Below are 16,723 nucleotides of genomic sequence, written 5' to 3'. Positions count from 1 at the left end.
GCTAAAAAAAAACACTTTTTTCATGAATTTATTGTAGCGAAACGGTTCAAGTCAGTTTAATAAAAGTTGTTGCATATTATAAAGTAACATTTCAAGAATATTTGATAAGATTTTCATGTAAAAATATTGCAAAATGAGCGAATGAGAGCACATTTACGTAGACGTCTTTTCAAAAATACATTTTGCAGTAGTCAGCATATCTCAGCGTAGAATCATCTGAAATCAAAAAAATCGAATAATTTAGTTAAAGTATGAGTTAAACTTCCCCCCTCACGTTTATTTTAACGATTTATTTTCATTTTCAGCCATTTGGTAGTCGTTTGAAGTAAAAAGTGATTTTTGACGAAAAAATGCCGCCATTTTGTAGGTGTAAAACCACCTTAATATAAAAAAAAATGGCGAAAAAAAAACGTTGGGAGGAGGTTTTTTATATGTAAAATATGTGTGCAAAATTTCAAAAGGATCGGTTGAGTAGTTTTCAAATGCCAATGACTACGCACTTTAAAAAAAAAGGTTCGAGAAAACCGCGTTTAAAGTTTGTAACGGACTACGCGCGCAACTGCTGCGTCTCGGCAGATGTTTGAGGCGGCTCGGTTTTTGCTCTATAACTTTAAAAGTTTTGCTCGGATTGACTTAAAATTTTAACACGGTATTTTTGAAATGTTTTACTACAATAGCATGCAAAAAAAAATCGATTCAGGATTGAACCCAGAATCCTTACATGTGCTGTAAGTTTGCCTTCTTTGAGATGAAATAGATTATGAAGCCTTAGAGTTGCACTGATTGCTGGCTCTCTGGCTGCAAGATATAGTGGAATGAGTCCAGTGGTTAAAGTCATCGTTGGTTGGTTAAAGTGGTGATTCTTCCAGAATCCAACTAGCGCTTCCGCACCATTTTGTTGCCACATCCTCGTTACCAACTTGTTTAACGGTTATTTACAGCATGACTATTCCAGTCTGTGCGGTTTAAGAACCTTATTAGGTTGTTGCCGTCTAGGCCAGACAGTTGTTCGAGATTCTCGTCTGGTCTCTCCATCTACAATCTGCGATTCGAAGGTATTTTAGGAAAATTGCATTCTTGACTGCACCTAATGGTGTGAATACCGGTACTGCAAAAACGTTATTCATGGCAGATCCCCCTCTTGCCAGTTCATCGGCTTTTTCTTTACCTTCTATGTTCCGGTGTCCCGGGACCCAATTTAACCCTCTAACCGTTTTTTTTAAATAACGATTTAAAATGCATACGAATTTCATTTTCCAGTGAATTTAGCAGTCTGAATAATGTTGTAATACTGCAGATCAATAAAATTCCCGAAATGAGGAAATTAGAGAGGAAAAAAGTTTGACCGTCTGTAGACGGTCAAAACGCTTTGAGACAAAACAAATCAAATATGAAATCTGGTAAGCAATGTATTTTAATAATTCAATTAAAGTTAAAATATAGTACATTGCAATGGTTTAAAATACAAATCATATTAAAAGATTATTAATGAAATTTATTTCGAGTGGAATTCCTTGAAGCAATTTTTGTTAGGCGTCAAACACAAGTTTATCTCACATTTCGAGCAATATATTTGAGTATCGGACTGTTTGCAATATTTGCATCTCCTTTTTCCTGATTTATCAAACATAGCGGGAATGTGTCCAGTGTTATCAAATCTGATGTCATCTATAGGTCTGACACACCTTTTTCCCTGGCTTGTACTTGGCTGACAGGAGGTTGTTGATGGTCTCCCACAAGCGATTTTCTTGCGGAAATCTGGAAGATTAATTTTATCGCTTGGATTGACGCGATGGTAGAGCATATATGCATTTGTTACGGCCATATCGAGGAAATGGTAAAATATTCGGTTCATTGGGTTGCGTGTCTTAAGTCGGATGTGGTATCGTCCCATCAGTCCATCCATCAAATCCACGCCTCCCATGTGGGTATTGTAATCTTTTATTATTTGTGGGCAGTCTACTTCGATATACGATTTTTTTTACGATCGTAACGTGGTAATTTCGTTGAGACTGCTGTGGGGCTGGTCTTCAAACACGGCATCACCCCTACATATGTCGATGGAAGTCGAACTGCTCTGTTATCCTTCCATGTCACTGTTGAAATGTCCACACCATATGCTGCACCAACATACTCAACGGAATATCCCCTGCTTGAAACTGAATATTCTTCGTCTTTCTCACTTAGCAACTTTGAGTTTGGAATTCGATTAGAGCGAATAGTTCCCAAAGAAAAAATTCCTTTTGCACGCAGATAAACTAAACGAGGCAGTGAGGTATAAAAATTGTCAAAATACAAAATGTGATTTTGAAATTCAGGGATCGATTGGCTTAGGCGAACTACTAATTTTGCTGTGGGACCGAGGGGTCCGGTTCTCCTGGCAAAACAGTGTTATCGCTCGCTCCGATAGATACTTCAAACCTATACGCATATCCCGAAGTATCGCATAAAACAAACAATTTTATACCCCACTTGTGTGGCTTATTCGGCATATATTGACGTAGATGATGCTTAGTTTTAGTTGCACACATTTGTTCGTCAACACAAAGGCGTGCTGTTTTTGGCACAGAGTCAAACCTTTCATTAAACCGTTCCGCAATACGTCTGATACGATACAATCGATCATAACCAAGCAGTTCCTCTTTCAGCGTGTTGCTCTTTGTCAGCAAATTATAAGTAACGCTTTATATTTTCAAACTGCTTGCAAGACATTGCTTTTCGTATTGGCTCAAATGCGTTTTTGCTCCAGTAGCTTTCCATGTTTGGATATCGGTACAGTGACATATACAACAAAATTCCTACAAATTTGTGAATGTCTGCTTCTGTAGCTGAAAACGAAGTATTGAAATTTTCCTCATGTGCAGAACGATTTGTTTCCATAACAATTAGGTCGACAATTTCTGAAGAAAAAAAGTATTTGAAGAATTGGAATGGCGTTTCTAAATTATTATTAAATGCTGGCAAAGATGTATTGCCTCGAAATGCGATGTCGTTAACGTGAAGTTGTAATGACTTTTTCTTCCAACAAATTTTTTGAAATTCTTTCGATCTGATATCGATTTCCCCCACATTTTTGAAGCTAAATCCTCCGTTAGATGGAGTTGACAAAGGTCCCTCGGTTTCAATCACAGGAAGTGGAGATCGTGGTCGCTTTGATGGTTTAAAAGGTGTTGCTGCCGAGGTGGTAGGGGCTAGTTTCTCTTAAAAATTAAATCGAAATTCAATGTAAAGGAAAGTACAGAGTTTTCAGATATACCTTGTTCAACAGAGCTGACATTCAAAGACAAATCCAAAGCATTCAAAAATGCAGAGCTTGTGTTAGCTTGCTCCATTTCATCTAAGCACTCCAATATTGCCCTAGCGGTACTCTCCTCGGTACTCTCCTCAATGAAATCATCAGGTTGAAAGTCAGGGTCAGAAATATCGTCGTCACTATCGAAGCCATCATCGTTGAGTTGCTCATCAACTGACATCATATATGCTTCTATCTCCTCATCCGACATCGTAGACGACTTTCATTTTCTCATTTTGTTCATTACTTGAAAAAATACGTTACAAAATAGCCAATATATAAATGAAAGTCATATTTGGTATGAATATGTAAAATTTCGCATTAACCGTTATGACCGTCTACAGACGGTCATCAGAAAATGCTAGAATAATACATATAACCTTCGGCTTACTCAAAGGGACATGGTAAATTATCAAAATATATATTATTTTAAGCTTACCATAAAATTTTAAAGCATCAGCATAAGTAAAAATTGCAATTTCTTTCGAATCGTAACTTCACCAGTTTTCAAAATAATTTATTTCACTTATCACACTGACCTGCGGCACTCCACTAGCGTGTGCGTTCAAAATAGAGAGAAAACTGAGATTGTTAGCTTCACTTCATAAAAAGCATACTCACAACAGTGCGGAGTAACGGTTTTTTGAAGTGAAAACTTCTTTAGAATCGTTGGGAGTGATTTGAGGAAAAGTGAAACGAAAAAAGCGACCAACTTGGCTACGAAGCGTTATATTATATGTTGATATAAAAGTAGCGACGAACTAAATAAAAATAACTTTTATTTTTTTTTTGTGATTCGAACCAAGGATTTTGGATCGGAAGCTCACATTGCTAGTCGCTCGGCTACCGCGCCATGTTGTCGTCGCTGGCCTAAAAGTTATTTAGTTACGAAGCGTTATATTGTATGTTGATATAAATAATTTTTGTGAGCGTGTAATTCTCAAAAGTTTTATTAGGTTTATTATTTAAAATGTATTGACTAGGTAGTGTGATATCTGTTCTTATCAGCTTAACATCTGGTAGATCCTCCATCGGAGGACAACAAATGTTAAACTGATTTTTGGAAATGGGCGAAGTGTTTTAGGGGCTTGCTCCTTCTCTGCCACGGGTTGACCCGGTATTGCAGTACCGCCGGGATTTCGGCTTTGAATAAATACAAGAAAAAATATACTAATACATTAAGCTTTGGTGGGAAGAGCCATAAATTTTTATATGAATACATGTAGACGAAAATGGAATTTTTTTTTTTTGAAATTTGCATTGTAGGACATTTATTATTATTTATTGAAAAAAGTTTTTTGGTTTAGATACTGAAAGTCAGTTTAAGTGAATCGGTATAAATATTTCGTACATTAATTTTAGTGAGCGTGTAAATTCTCAAAAGGTTTATTAGAAAATCTATTGAAGTAGGTAGTGTGGTATCTGTTCCTATCAGCTTAACATCTGATAGATCCTCCATCGGAGGACAACAAATGTTAAACTGATTTTTGGAAATGGGCGGAGTGTTTTAGGGGCTTGCTCTCCACCTCTGCCACGGGTTGACCCGGTATTGCAGTACCGCCGGGATTTCAGCCTTGAATAAATACAAGAAGAAATATACTAATACATTTAGCTTTGGTGGGAAGAGACATAAATTTTTATATGAATACAAGTAGACGAAAACGGAAGAAATTTGTAAGTCTGTTTCTTCGGTCCGTTTGGGTATTTTTTTTGACAACATCGAAACCAAAGCATTTGTATCATATTTTATCTATCATAAGCCACTCGTATCATTTGTTGAAATTGAAAACATTGAGGATGAATAATGATAAAATGAAGAAAATAAAATATGAACTTTATAGCAATATTATAATGAACCTATAATTATCCCGCTCCTAATGCTGCTTTCGTCTTATTCTCTCTCAGTTTGTTTTACGGAAGGTTTCACTTCTATCAAGTCTAACCGTTAGACTGGTATTTTTTTTTTTTATTCTAAAATAATATTTAAGGCGTAGTTGTTGGCAAACAATTATTGACCGTCTACAGACGGTCTAAACGGTTAGAAGGTTAAGGTCACTTTATGGTTTTCACTCAAGGTGGTGAGGCTATTCCTGCTTTGCTCCCCCACTTTAAAGGCTTCCCCAATTGCCAGTACTTCCGCCTAGAAGACACTGCTGGTATTAGGGAGACGCACAGATTTTTCAATTCCAAGTATATGAGAATATATACCAGCTCCAACACCACAATCCATTTTACTGCCATCTGTATTGACTGTAGTGTCGAAGTTGTTTATTCCATTCTTCCTTAGATGGAAAGAGAGTGGCAAAATTCCTCTTGAAAGTTACCGTCGGGACGATGTAGTCAGTCCTCAGCGAGGTTAACTGAGTTTGTCGCAATAATAGACTAGTATGACCAAGTTTTTTCTCTCCAGCGTGTCAGTTCATTAAGAGCCTCTCTAGGACATGATCTGTTTGCACCGACCGTTATTGGTATTGTAATTTGGTATTGTACTCTCTCCCTAGAGTTGTCCACCAAACTACCGAACTATACGATAAAATAGGTCGTATAACCGCCTAATTCAGCCATAATGTATGCTTAGGTTGAAGACCCCATCTTCTGCCAAGCATACTTTTACAGCCATATAAAGCAATTGCTGCCTTCCTTACCCGTTCTTCAACATTTAATTTCCAACTTAGTTTGGAGTCCAGAAATACCCCTAAGTACTTTGCGCTGGGTGATAGTGAGAGAGTTTGTCCGTGGTGCAAGATCGCATTGCTCCCGTTCAGATAGGATATTCTGTATACCTTTTTAAGTTTTTTTTTTTTTATTACTATTCCAATCTAGTTAACAAAACTAATAAGCAATTCATTTCACATATATTTAATTAAATTAAAACATCTCAAGTAAAGACAAAATTTTATGAAAAGAGAACCGCATGGGTTTCGTCCTTTTTAATCTTCTCGTGAGGTCATCAGTTACAAGTAGTTTGGCTGCTTCATCATTGATGTGCTGCTAAAGTCTCTCTTTATATTTATTTGCGAATTTTTTTATGATATCCGTAATGGTGTCTATATTAAGTTCCTTATGTAGATTGCAATTACGAATGTACCACGGCGCTCTAACGATGTCGCGTAATACTTTATTTTGGAATCGTTGAATGATGTTTTTGTTGCTTTCACTGGTGCAGCGCCAGAGCTGTATGCCATATGACCACACTGGTTTCAGTATTTGGTTGTATAAAAGTATTTTGTTATAAATAGAGAGTTTAGAATGTCGGCCTAACAGCCAATACATTTTCTTGTATTTAAGAATTAGCTCCTCGTTTTTTTCTTGACATGTGCTTTCCATCTCAGCTTAGCATCTAAGGTCATTCCTAGATATTTTTGCCGTATTTGCATTAATTCATATTTCTATTAGTGAAGTCAACATGCACAGACTTGGTTTCGTTTAACTTGACACGCCATTTTTTGGTCCAATTTTGAATTGCATTTACTGATGCTTGTAACTTCTGAATTGCTTCTAAGTGTTTTTCATCAGTTGCTAATACTGCAGTATCATCGGCAAATGTTGCAGTTGTTGTATTGCTGCATGTGGGTAGGGTAGAAGGGGGAGGCTTCGACATTTTCAAATTTGGCTCGCATTATAACTGCTATTTCTTTCATTTCAAGAATGATCAACGGCGAAGTTGAATTCGATGCATGCATATGAATTGATCAGTGATTGCTTGAACGCGGTGGTGAATAGATCAATTTTTTTTATTTTTGGTAAGTGTACATGTAAACAAGTGCGTGCAAGTATTAGTGTGTAAAAAATGCAAATTACGACGTATAGGTTTCGTTTTTTGCCAAACAATATTATATTAGAAGTATAATTTGGTGTTTTTGATGATGTTTTAAGAAACATAAGCAAATAGAGTTTTAAGCGGAAACTTGAAACAAGTGCACGAGGGAGGATTTGACAACGTTTTTTGGGAGGTTTCGACAAATTATCGAAGCCGCATTTTCTTAATGGCTCAGTGCCAGGGTCAAAAGCACTTTTATCGAAGAATGGATGGATGAACTCAGAGCTCTTCGTAGATGTGCTTATCCATATTAGAGGTTACTCTCGCTGCACTATCGACGATCCTATACTGCTTTTAATGAACAATCATGTTTCGCACTGCAGCCTAGACCGCATCATTTATAGTCGCGATAACGGAATATGTCTAGTTTCTTTTCCATCACATACCTCACATAAACTTCATCCAATGGATGTATCAGTTTTTGGACCTTTCAAAAAATATTGTAAACAATCCTTTAACGATTTTAGGGTAAATAATCCTGGAAAGAAAATATACATTTTACATATCGCAGAGCTCACAAAAAATCCATTTTTGAGAGCTTTTTCTCCCGAAAACATTGTAAAAGGACTTTCAACCATTGGGATCTTTCCCTACAATTCATTAATCTTTCCTCAGTCAGACTTTTCCCACTCCGAAATCGAATTAAACTCTGATAGTGCCGCTGAAACTCACCAAATCGAATGCTTGTCGTCCGAGAATATTCAGAGGCCGTCATCTGAACCGAATTGTTTTTCTCCAGAAGTTATCCGTCTAATTCCCGTATTGAGGAAGAAGAAAATCTTACCCAAAAACCAAGGAAAGTCGAGAATTTATACGGATTCTCCAGAAAAGTTACGCTTAGAGGAATTGAAACAGCAAAGCATTGATAAATTTCAGTTAGAAATTAGAAATTGTGTAAGAAAGTCAAAACATTGCGAAATCCAAAAGCTAAGAAACACCGAAGAATAAGTTCCTCACCATCTAGTGAAAACACTTCCTATAGCTTGGCTGATACTCATTTGACTTTGGTGAGGATCTCAGCAACGAGGAAACGGCATTGGAGGTTGCTAAAGAAATTCATATTGAGGGCAAAGATCCTATGAAGGAGCAACTATGTGTGGAGAACGAAATGCAAATTGAGGAAAACAAATTTGTACTGGTTAAATTCATAGACAAAGCCGATTTCTTTTAAATTGGTGTACTCGTAGAAGTGGGAATTACTACGTGCATAGTTAAATTTCTTAGACGGCAACTCAAAACACAACTATTTTATGAATCCCTTATTGAAGACAAAAGCTTGGTTTCAAAGCAGGACATATTGCGTACTTTGCCAACACCTGAACATCCCCCAGGAACTTCACGGGCGCACATCAAATTTATTTTTGACTACGACTTTTCGAATTTAGATGTGCGTTAAAGTATGTAATGTTATAAGTAATTTTAATGGATAAAATGTCTTTATGAATTGAAATTAGTGAATTGCATTGAATTAAATGTTATAATAGTGCTAATGGATAAGATGTATTTTTGAATTGAAATATAAAACCCATAATATGCAAACTAGTTTGAAATTTTTATTATACGGAATATATTTTCCAAAAATTCTACTTAAAATTCATATTTTACTTATATGTTTTATAAGTGTCGAAGCCTGTCGAAGGCTCCCATAAGGCTGACGAAGCCTCCCTGAAAGTGGGAGGTTTCGTCAAATATTCCCGTGATAGTTTTTTGATTAAAAGGTTGAAAAAAAAATTAAATAAGAAAAGTAACGACAAATTGAGAGTGGCACAAACATGCATAAAATCAATAATTATGAAAGAAAATAACTGCTTTGTACTCCAGTTTCTCTAAAAACAGTATTGTTTCTTAACCTGTCGAAGCCTCCCCCTTCTACCCTATATCGTTAGTATACAAGAGATACAAAACTGGCCCGAGTACACTGCCTTGCGGGACACCTGCATTAATATCTTTCAGTTCTGAATAGACATCTGCTTGCTTTATTCTAAAGTATCTGCTCGTTAAGTAGGATTTTAAAATGTTTAAGTACTGGATTGGTAGAACTGCTTGAAGTTTATGGATTAGTCCCTCATGCCATACTTTATCAAAAGCTTGCGATATATCCAGGAATACCGCAGAACAGATTTGTTTTTGATAGAGAAAGTATTTTTCCACAGACAACAGCCGTCGCCCACCGTAGGCAATGACAAATCTTGGAATATATTTCTGCCATGAAAGAGCTTAAGGTAAAAACCAGATTTTCTCATTGACTCTCGATGAATGCCATTGGTTGGCTGTCGATAGTTTGTTTACCAATGTAGCCTCTGTATTACCATGGCAACAGAAAAGGCTTGCAAAGCATTCTATTATGCTCTGTGGCAGGATATAAAACGGCCCCACTGTGGAGGTGGTTTTGAAGTATCAGAATGGTCGGCTTTACCTTTTCAAAAACTGTTATTTCAGCAACCTAACCTTGTTTACATCGGCGAATCTGATGTGGGCCAACTAAATATCTAAAAATAACAGTTTCTAGGTTTGAGTAAAGTTTGCCAAATAAAGTAAATTAATTTTTGTATTGCGTGATTTGCGTGATTTCCATTCGGAATTCACAGAGAGATCGTTGTTTCGAATCTTGGTGAAACCAAAATTAATAAAAAAAAACATTTTTCTAATAGCGGTCGCCCCTCGGCAGGCAATGGCAAGCCTCCGAGTGTATTTCTGCCATGAAAAAGCTTCGTTATATGTATACTAGCAAACCCGGCCCCCTTCGCTGGGCACACTAAAATAGAATATATATGGTTTAGAACAGAAAATATATGATTTTCATATTATTTATTTCTTTATTCTTTATTCAAGCGCTTTGGCATAAACAATATTTTTTGTTTTTCTATTTGTTTTTGAGTAAATATAAAATATAAATTGAAAATCGGGAAAAAAGAAGATTGTTTTTAAATTTCATATCAACGCATATGAATAACTAAAAAACAATTGTCTTTTTTCCTGATAATCCATGAATTTTTCGTTTCAATTTATATGTTTTATTAAGCATTGGAGCTTTTTTAACCATTATCCATTTATATTTTTCAAAAAAAAAACGAAAAAAAAATTTTTTTCCACGAACACATAATTTCATTTGAACATTCGGATTTCACATTAAATTCTCAAATTTCGTAAGAAATTATTCACTCTTCCAAAATCCACTCCAAAAAAATTGACAAACAATTTTTACATGTTGCACTTACGCTTTTTCCTTATGGCATCCAAATCAGAAAGAAATATTGACACATTGTAACTCACACTGTCAATTTGACAGTTCAGTTCCGCCCCAAGCGTTAAAAAAGTAAGCGACATTATGGCTGGTTCAAAAGAACGCTGTACCCGTTGCCAGTGCTCCGAATTACAACCAAACTTTACGAAACCCATTTTCAATACTTACTTAACAATGTGCGTAAGTTTGGTTTAATTCGGAGCAAAGACACGGCGGGTCCACGTTTTGCATATATTTCGAGACCCTAGTCATCAATAGGTATTAAAGCACTTATCAACATACACAATTGTACATATTGTACATACACAACCAAAGGTTACCCGGGTCCACGTTTTGACCTATATCTCGAGACCCCAGTCACGGAGCGGCATGAAAAATACTCTGTACTAAAGCATTCACCAACAGCTTCAATTTGATATCCATATTGTACAAACACATTCTAGGGTCAACGTTTTGGTCCCTATCTCGAGACCCTAGTCACGGAGCGGCATGAAAAATACTCTGGACTAAAGCATTCACCAACAGCTTCCATTTGATACCCATATTGTACATACACATCCAAAGGTTACCCGGGTCCACGTTTTGACCTATATCTCGAGCCCTATTTCCAAAATAAAATATAATCCATGTTACTCGTGGATGATGTAGCTTTCGAATGGTGAAAGAATTTTTAAAATCGGTCCAGTAGTTTTTGAGCCTATTCATTACAACCAAACAAACAAACAAACAAAGTTTTCCTCTTTATAATATTAGTATAGATATATAATTTTTGTATTGTATGCATACTTTTGTCAACACTGTTTTTGCCTTTCCTACCATAACTTTGTTATTATTATGTTATGTAACGAATTTTTTTCAGTTTATTGTGACTAAAAAAATGATTTCAAATAAAACCAAGGCGAATCTATAAAAGGTTGTGTTGGTAGCTGATTTGTTTTTTTTTCTTTCGCCGTGTCCATGTAGCTGTCAGCCCAGTATGAAGCAAGGCGAATTCATTTTTTTTTTCTACATTGCCAGTACTTTTCTTTGATAATCAAACGTACAAAATATAGGGTCTTTTAAAAGGTGCGCTTCAACTTTTTTCCGATAGGGAAGGCGAACGACGCAATATATTTTATTTTTCGCTTGTCATTTGTAAACTTCATTAGAATACATTTCATCATGGAACGCTACACACTTGAGCAACGATTGCAAATCGTGCAAATTTTTATGAAAATAATCGTTCTGTTGCTGCTACTTTAAGAGCATTACGGCCATTTTACGGTCCATTTAAAAAGCCGTCCCGTTTTGGGGTTATGTGAAGTCATAGAGTCCATAGAGAATGAGTTAACATTAACATAACATAATATACTTTAACATAAAATAGCATAACATGACATAACATAACATAACATAACATAACATAACATAACATATAACATAATCACGTAAAAAATAATAATAACATTAAAACAACAGGTATTATTAACAAACTTGGTTTTATTTTAAATTCTTCAAGTAAATCAAATTAATAATAATCAATAAGAAGGCATATGCAAATACAAATACGTGAATTTATATATGTACATATGCGCATATACATACATATATACGCTCACTTAAGTAGGAGAGAGCAAGATGTCGAACGTTGCCGTTCGTTTGCTTTGTTTGCTTTGTCGTTCGTTCCGCGCTTTCGCTTGCAGTTAATTCAAGGTAACGGCAATGAGCAAGGTAACGACATATGAGCAAGGTAACGGCAATGAGCAAGGTAACACTAATGAGCAAGGTAACGACACATTTTGTCGTGCGTGCAGCCTGTTAAATCGAATTATAAGACGTTATCACGTCAAAAAATTGTTAAAAAAGTCAAACCGTTTGTGTTTTATTCAAAAAAGTTGAAGCGCTCTTATTGAAAAAACCTATTTATTGTTGGTCTAGTGCCACCACCTTTAATGAATGCGCCTTAAATAAAACTGTATGAGCACACAGTTTTCAATAAAATGTTGGGCATTTGTATTAATTTTGCTTAATTTTTGCTTTCACGACGCGACCATCTATTTTTGTTGTTTATATACGCCATTTCAGTATATCTAATCAAAATACCTAAAATCTTCCGTTATTATATACATAATATAATCGGTTTTTTTTTTAATTATACATTGCTGTTGTTATGGGTATACATGTCCATAACTGCAAGAAAAAGCAATTGTATCCAAAGCAACCCTGTAGCGAATTCTATTAAAGGAAATGTCGAATTACGCAAAGATCGCGAAAGGTTGTATGAAGGAGATAAAGATTATCATCCATATCATATTGACAGCATAGATAATATTGGCAGTGCCGTTGAGCTGTCGAAAACTCTAAGTTTTCGGCATTTTTTGTTTATTTGTTTTGTAACAGCAGATAAATTAGGAAACACGCAAAAAATCAAACAATTTCCTTTTGAAATTTTGTATTCGTGCAATAGCGCCAAGCAACATTAACCAATGGTAAGCGCACACAATCATAAGCAGTGTGGCTGTGGTCAGTGTACGTGCCGGGCGCAACGTCACATTGCTGCTAAAAGCAAATTTGTTTGCAATCGCCAACAATTTAGTGAGCAGTTGCAATATTTATTTATGTTTATATGTCTTCAATTAGTGCAATCAACGTTGGGTCTACTAATTGGCTGCACAAACAACTTTGGCACACAACCTGCAGTAACGCAACAAACGAATATACTATCCCAAATCCAATAAGATGCTACCTGCCACAATATTTCGCCAGGTGCAATGCACGCGCAATAGGCTAAGTAAAAATCTAACAGATCTAATCGGCCTAAGTACCGCCGGACAGCCTGCGCATGGTGTCAATTGCTTGAATCGTTATGCGGCCGCTACTGGCTTCATACGCATCTCGTTTCTAGACTTCAACCAGCACCGAAATTGGGATATAGCGAGGTTACGTCAATATGCTGATGCCAAAAAGAAGTCGTTGCATTTGCGAACGTTGCAGGGTCGACACCTACTGCAAGATGTGATAGACAAGAAGCGCGAAAGTTTTATAGAACGCAAAAATGTGCTGGTGGAAGATATACGTGGAGCGCGTGACAAGGTACAAGAACGCGTACGTGAAAGAATGGAAGAGGTCATTGAGCATGAAAATATATTGACCATACCGAATTTGTTGACTGTAGGAAGAGCGATTTTGTCACCATATATTGGGTATGTCATAGTGCAGCAGGATTATGGGCTAGCAATGGGATTACTGGTGGTGGCTGGCGTAACAGATCTGGTAAACACAAATGCAATTTTATATACATAGATGAATAGATAAAAATATACATACAAATTTTCTATTTAAAGTTGGATGGGCAGATCGCTAGAAGGTGGCCTAATCAAGCGAGTAAGGCGGGTTCGTTCCTAGATCCAATGGCAGATAAACTACTCATTGGATCGTTAGTCATATCAATGGGTCTTGGCGAATTGCTGCCATGGTGGCTGGCGGGCACGGTGCTCTTTCGTGATGTCTTCCTACTTGCTGCTGGTTTTGTCATACGTTATATCAGCTTGCCACCACCAGTCAGTTACTCTCTTTTCATAAGTGAAAATATTCGTACTAAATGTTATTTTTACATTGTAGAAAACCTTCACGCGCTACTTTGATGCAACATATGCGACTGCACAGTTGGAGCCCACATTTATTAGTAAGGTCAATACTGGCGTGCAATTATCAACGATTGGCATAAGCTTAGGTGCTCCTATATGGAATTATATCGGTAAGATCGATTTTAAATGCTAGAAATATGCGTTGCTTAATTGGGAGAACTCTTTCATTGCAGATCATACTATGCTGCACGGGCTGTGGTATTTGACTGGTGCTACAACTGTAGCCGCTGCTTTAAGTTATATATTAAACAAAAATACATTTAAGATAATCAGAAAGAAAACGCATGATTCGTAGAAGTATTGGCATTGTCGGGCAGTTGAAGTTGTACATATTTGTATATACTCGTAATTTTTTATGATCAAAACCAAAAAATACCAGATTAAACGAAAAGTTTTGCTGCCATGGCTGCAACGCCTTATAAACATAACAAGAAAACAAAAATTTTAGCTGTAAGATTCATTACAACTGAGTTGACAAAATCGTTGTGTTGCTATTAATTTGTTGGTAAGCTTTCAATGATGTTAAACATATTTTATTTTTCATTTATGCGACTTAGTTCACTTATGTTTATCTAGTTTTCGGGGAAATGCTTTTATTTAGTTTCTTAAGAAAAATTAAGCTCTTGAAATACTGGGCTAACGGCCAGTCCCAAGTGCTTTACATAACTGCTTACCAATAATTCAAATTTCAGTTATATTTTATTTAATTTATTGAATAAAGTTGCAAATTATTTTTATCAAAAAAAAGAAAATCACCCTATCTGTACAACCTGCAACACAAACCAAACATCGGACCACATCCTCGACAAATGACCAAATCACGCCAACGCAAGAAAAGAAATACTAAACTCAGAACAAATAAGCGACATCCTCGCCATTCCCAGTCATTCAAACATCGAAAAAATAAGCAAATTCATTAAAACTATCGAAATGACAATATAACAAATAATCCAGACACCCACAGACGACACAGAGCTGATGGCCTCTGCAGCCAATGCTCAAACATAATTTTAGTACTGGTATTCATACCAGTCACTAAATAATAATAATAATAATAATAATATTTTTATCAAAGACTTGCTGGCATAATATTTTTTTTTAATTCATTCAACAACTAAAATCGATTTCAAATAAATACATATATTTTGTGGTAGGCAAAAGTAGGCTAATATTAAGAGCTTTAACTGCGGGTGCGTTAATATACTCGTATGTAGGTTTCCTTTCTGCTCAAATTCATTACTCTTTCTTGTGTTCAGCAGCTTCTGCTCTTTCCAATTTCCTTGCGCGGTTATTAATTATCCAAAAGTACAATGGTGGGCATAAATAGCGCACATAATATGCAAGTTTTGCTTGCATATCTGAGATCATTACATCCTTTTCTTGAGCAACAATAGCATTTAAAATGCGATCGGCTACTTTTTCCGGCAGCATACCTGAAGCGGTAGTTTTATCCATTTCTGGAATTAAAAAACACAAAACAGAAAAAAAATGTGTTGTCACACCGAGATGTTGTTGTATGATTTGTTTTTCCTTACTTCCATAAGTTTTTCCACTGCCTGTAAGCGCATTCACCGACAGTTGAGTGCGAATATATCCCGGGCTAATGCATGTCACCTGTACACCTTTGTCAGCTATCTCGGAACGCAACGAGTCGGTAAATGCTTGTAAGGCATGTTTCGAAGCTGAATACGCCGAGCGATAGGGCAAAGCAAATTTTCCTTGCACGGAACTTATGAAACAAATATGTCCATTCTTTTGTTTCAACATCGAAGGCAATATTGCTATATATAAATACACACACACATAAGTGGCAAAACAACAAACACTACCTCAAATAGGTTACCTTTAGTAAGAGCCACTGAGCCGAAGTAATTAACTACCATCACTTTCAAATCAACATCCACAGCAGAAGAAATGGCGGTTGCACGCACACTAATACCACCATTGTTGATAAGTATGTCGATTTTATTATATACGCTAAGCGCGTTTCGTCCAAAGTCTGGTATTTCTTTTAACTCGGCTAAATCCAATGGCAAGACGACCGGTGGATATGTCACTGCGCTCTGTTGTAAAGGGTGAACGAAAAATATTTAGAAGCAAACTTACAAGTGCAAAAAAAAATCAATTACCGCATCTAACGCTAACAAGTCCCGTTTTACGCGCTCCAATTCTTCCACGCGTCGTGCAGCCAATATTACTTTGCATCCAGATTTGTAGAATGTGTGAGCCAAAGCTTCGCCCAAGCCAGAGCTTGCGCCTGTTATTAAGACAACCTATTGAAGGCAGCGCAAAAACACAAATATTTATTTCTAGTTTTATACATATACATACATATCATCAATGATAGGTAACTAGAGCGTGGATATATTACCTTTCCTGCCAGTTCATTGCGATACTTTTTCACTCTCAGGCGGTAATAGCATTCGAAGACGACAAAAGGCAGCGCCACCGGCATCAAAACAGCGCCTAGAATGAAATACAACGAACTCCAGTTACTACCACTGGCTCCTGGTGCTGCACATTTTCCCTCAACATCCAGAGTCATCGCTTTGCTATTTTCACCGACTTGTTCAACTTCTAATTATCTAATGTACTTTGCTCACCACCTTAATAAATGCAATACCTGGTTCTGCACACATTGATTTAGCATATCAATTGCCGATTTCTTTTCGTGCGCTTTCCAGGAAAATTCGCGTCTATTTTGTTAGCAAACTGTTTTGAATTGTCATTCGCATTCCTCT

At 36.4% G+C, this 16,723-nt stretch overlaps 2 protein-coding genes, 1 non-coding gene and 1 pseudogene across 4 annotated transcripts; 3 read left to right on the top strand and 1 right to left on the bottom strand.

The window, feature by feature from the left end:
- The first annotated feature begins 4,252 nt into the window (after positions 1-4,252).
- LOC129236664 (U2 spliceosomal RNA) lies at positions 4,253-4,445 on the top strand. Its single transcript, XR_008581706.1, has one exon. It is a non-coding gene; the product is annotated as a U2 spliceosomal RNA (small nuclear RNA).
- Positions 4,446-4,686: 241 nt separating this feature from the next.
- LOC129236653 (U2 spliceosomal RNA) lies at positions 4,687-4,874 on the top strand (annotated as a pseudogene).
- A 7,773-nt stretch (positions 4,875-12,647) lies between these two features.
- LOC129241285 (probable cardiolipin synthase (CMP-forming)) lies at positions 12,648-14,722 on the top strand. Of its 2 annotated transcripts, none has more exons than XM_054877538.1 (5): positions 12,648-12,824; positions 12,976-13,608; positions 13,680-13,895; positions 13,957-14,092; positions 14,156-14,722. In XM_054877538.1, exons 2-5 carry the CDS (start codon positions 13,075-13,077, stop codon positions 14,275-14,277), a joined length of 1,008 nt encoding a protein of 335 aa, XP_054733513.1. In that variant the 5' UTR covers positions 12,648-12,824; positions 12,976-13,074; the 3' UTR covers positions 14,278-14,722. The 2 variants fall into 2 exon arrangements, with proteins under 2 accessions (XP_054733513.1, XP_054733520.1); XM_054877545.1 differs by having other exon boundaries at positions 12,648-12,864.
- Positions 14,723-15,110: 388 nt separating this feature from the next.
- On the bottom strand, positions 15,111-16,684 carry LOC129241267 (dehydrogenase/reductase SDR family protein 7-like). Its single transcript, XM_054877515.1, has 5 exons — positions 16,354-16,684; positions 16,112-16,255; positions 15,826-16,045; positions 15,518-15,763; positions 15,111-15,439 (listed from the first exon to the last, which is right to left on the bottom strand). Exons 1-5 carry the CDS (start codon positions 16,525-16,527, stop codon positions 15,219-15,221), a joined length of 1,005 nt encoding a protein of 334 aa, XP_054733490.1. The 5' UTR covers positions 16,528-16,684; the 3' UTR covers positions 15,111-15,218.
- Positions 16,685-16,723: the final 39 nt, after the last annotated feature.

The sequence above is a fragment of the Anastrepha obliqua genome, chromosome 1 (genome assembly GCF_027943255.1).
Source record: "Anastrepha obliqua isolate idAnaObli1 chromosome 1, idAnaObli1_1.0, whole genome shotgun sequence".
Taxonomy (NCBI): Eukaryota; Metazoa; Arthropoda; class Insecta; order Diptera; family Tephritidae; genus Anastrepha; species Anastrepha obliqua.
The sequence above is the reverse complement of the archived record's forward strand: the minus strand, read 5'-3'. Positions and strand labels throughout refer to the sequence as shown.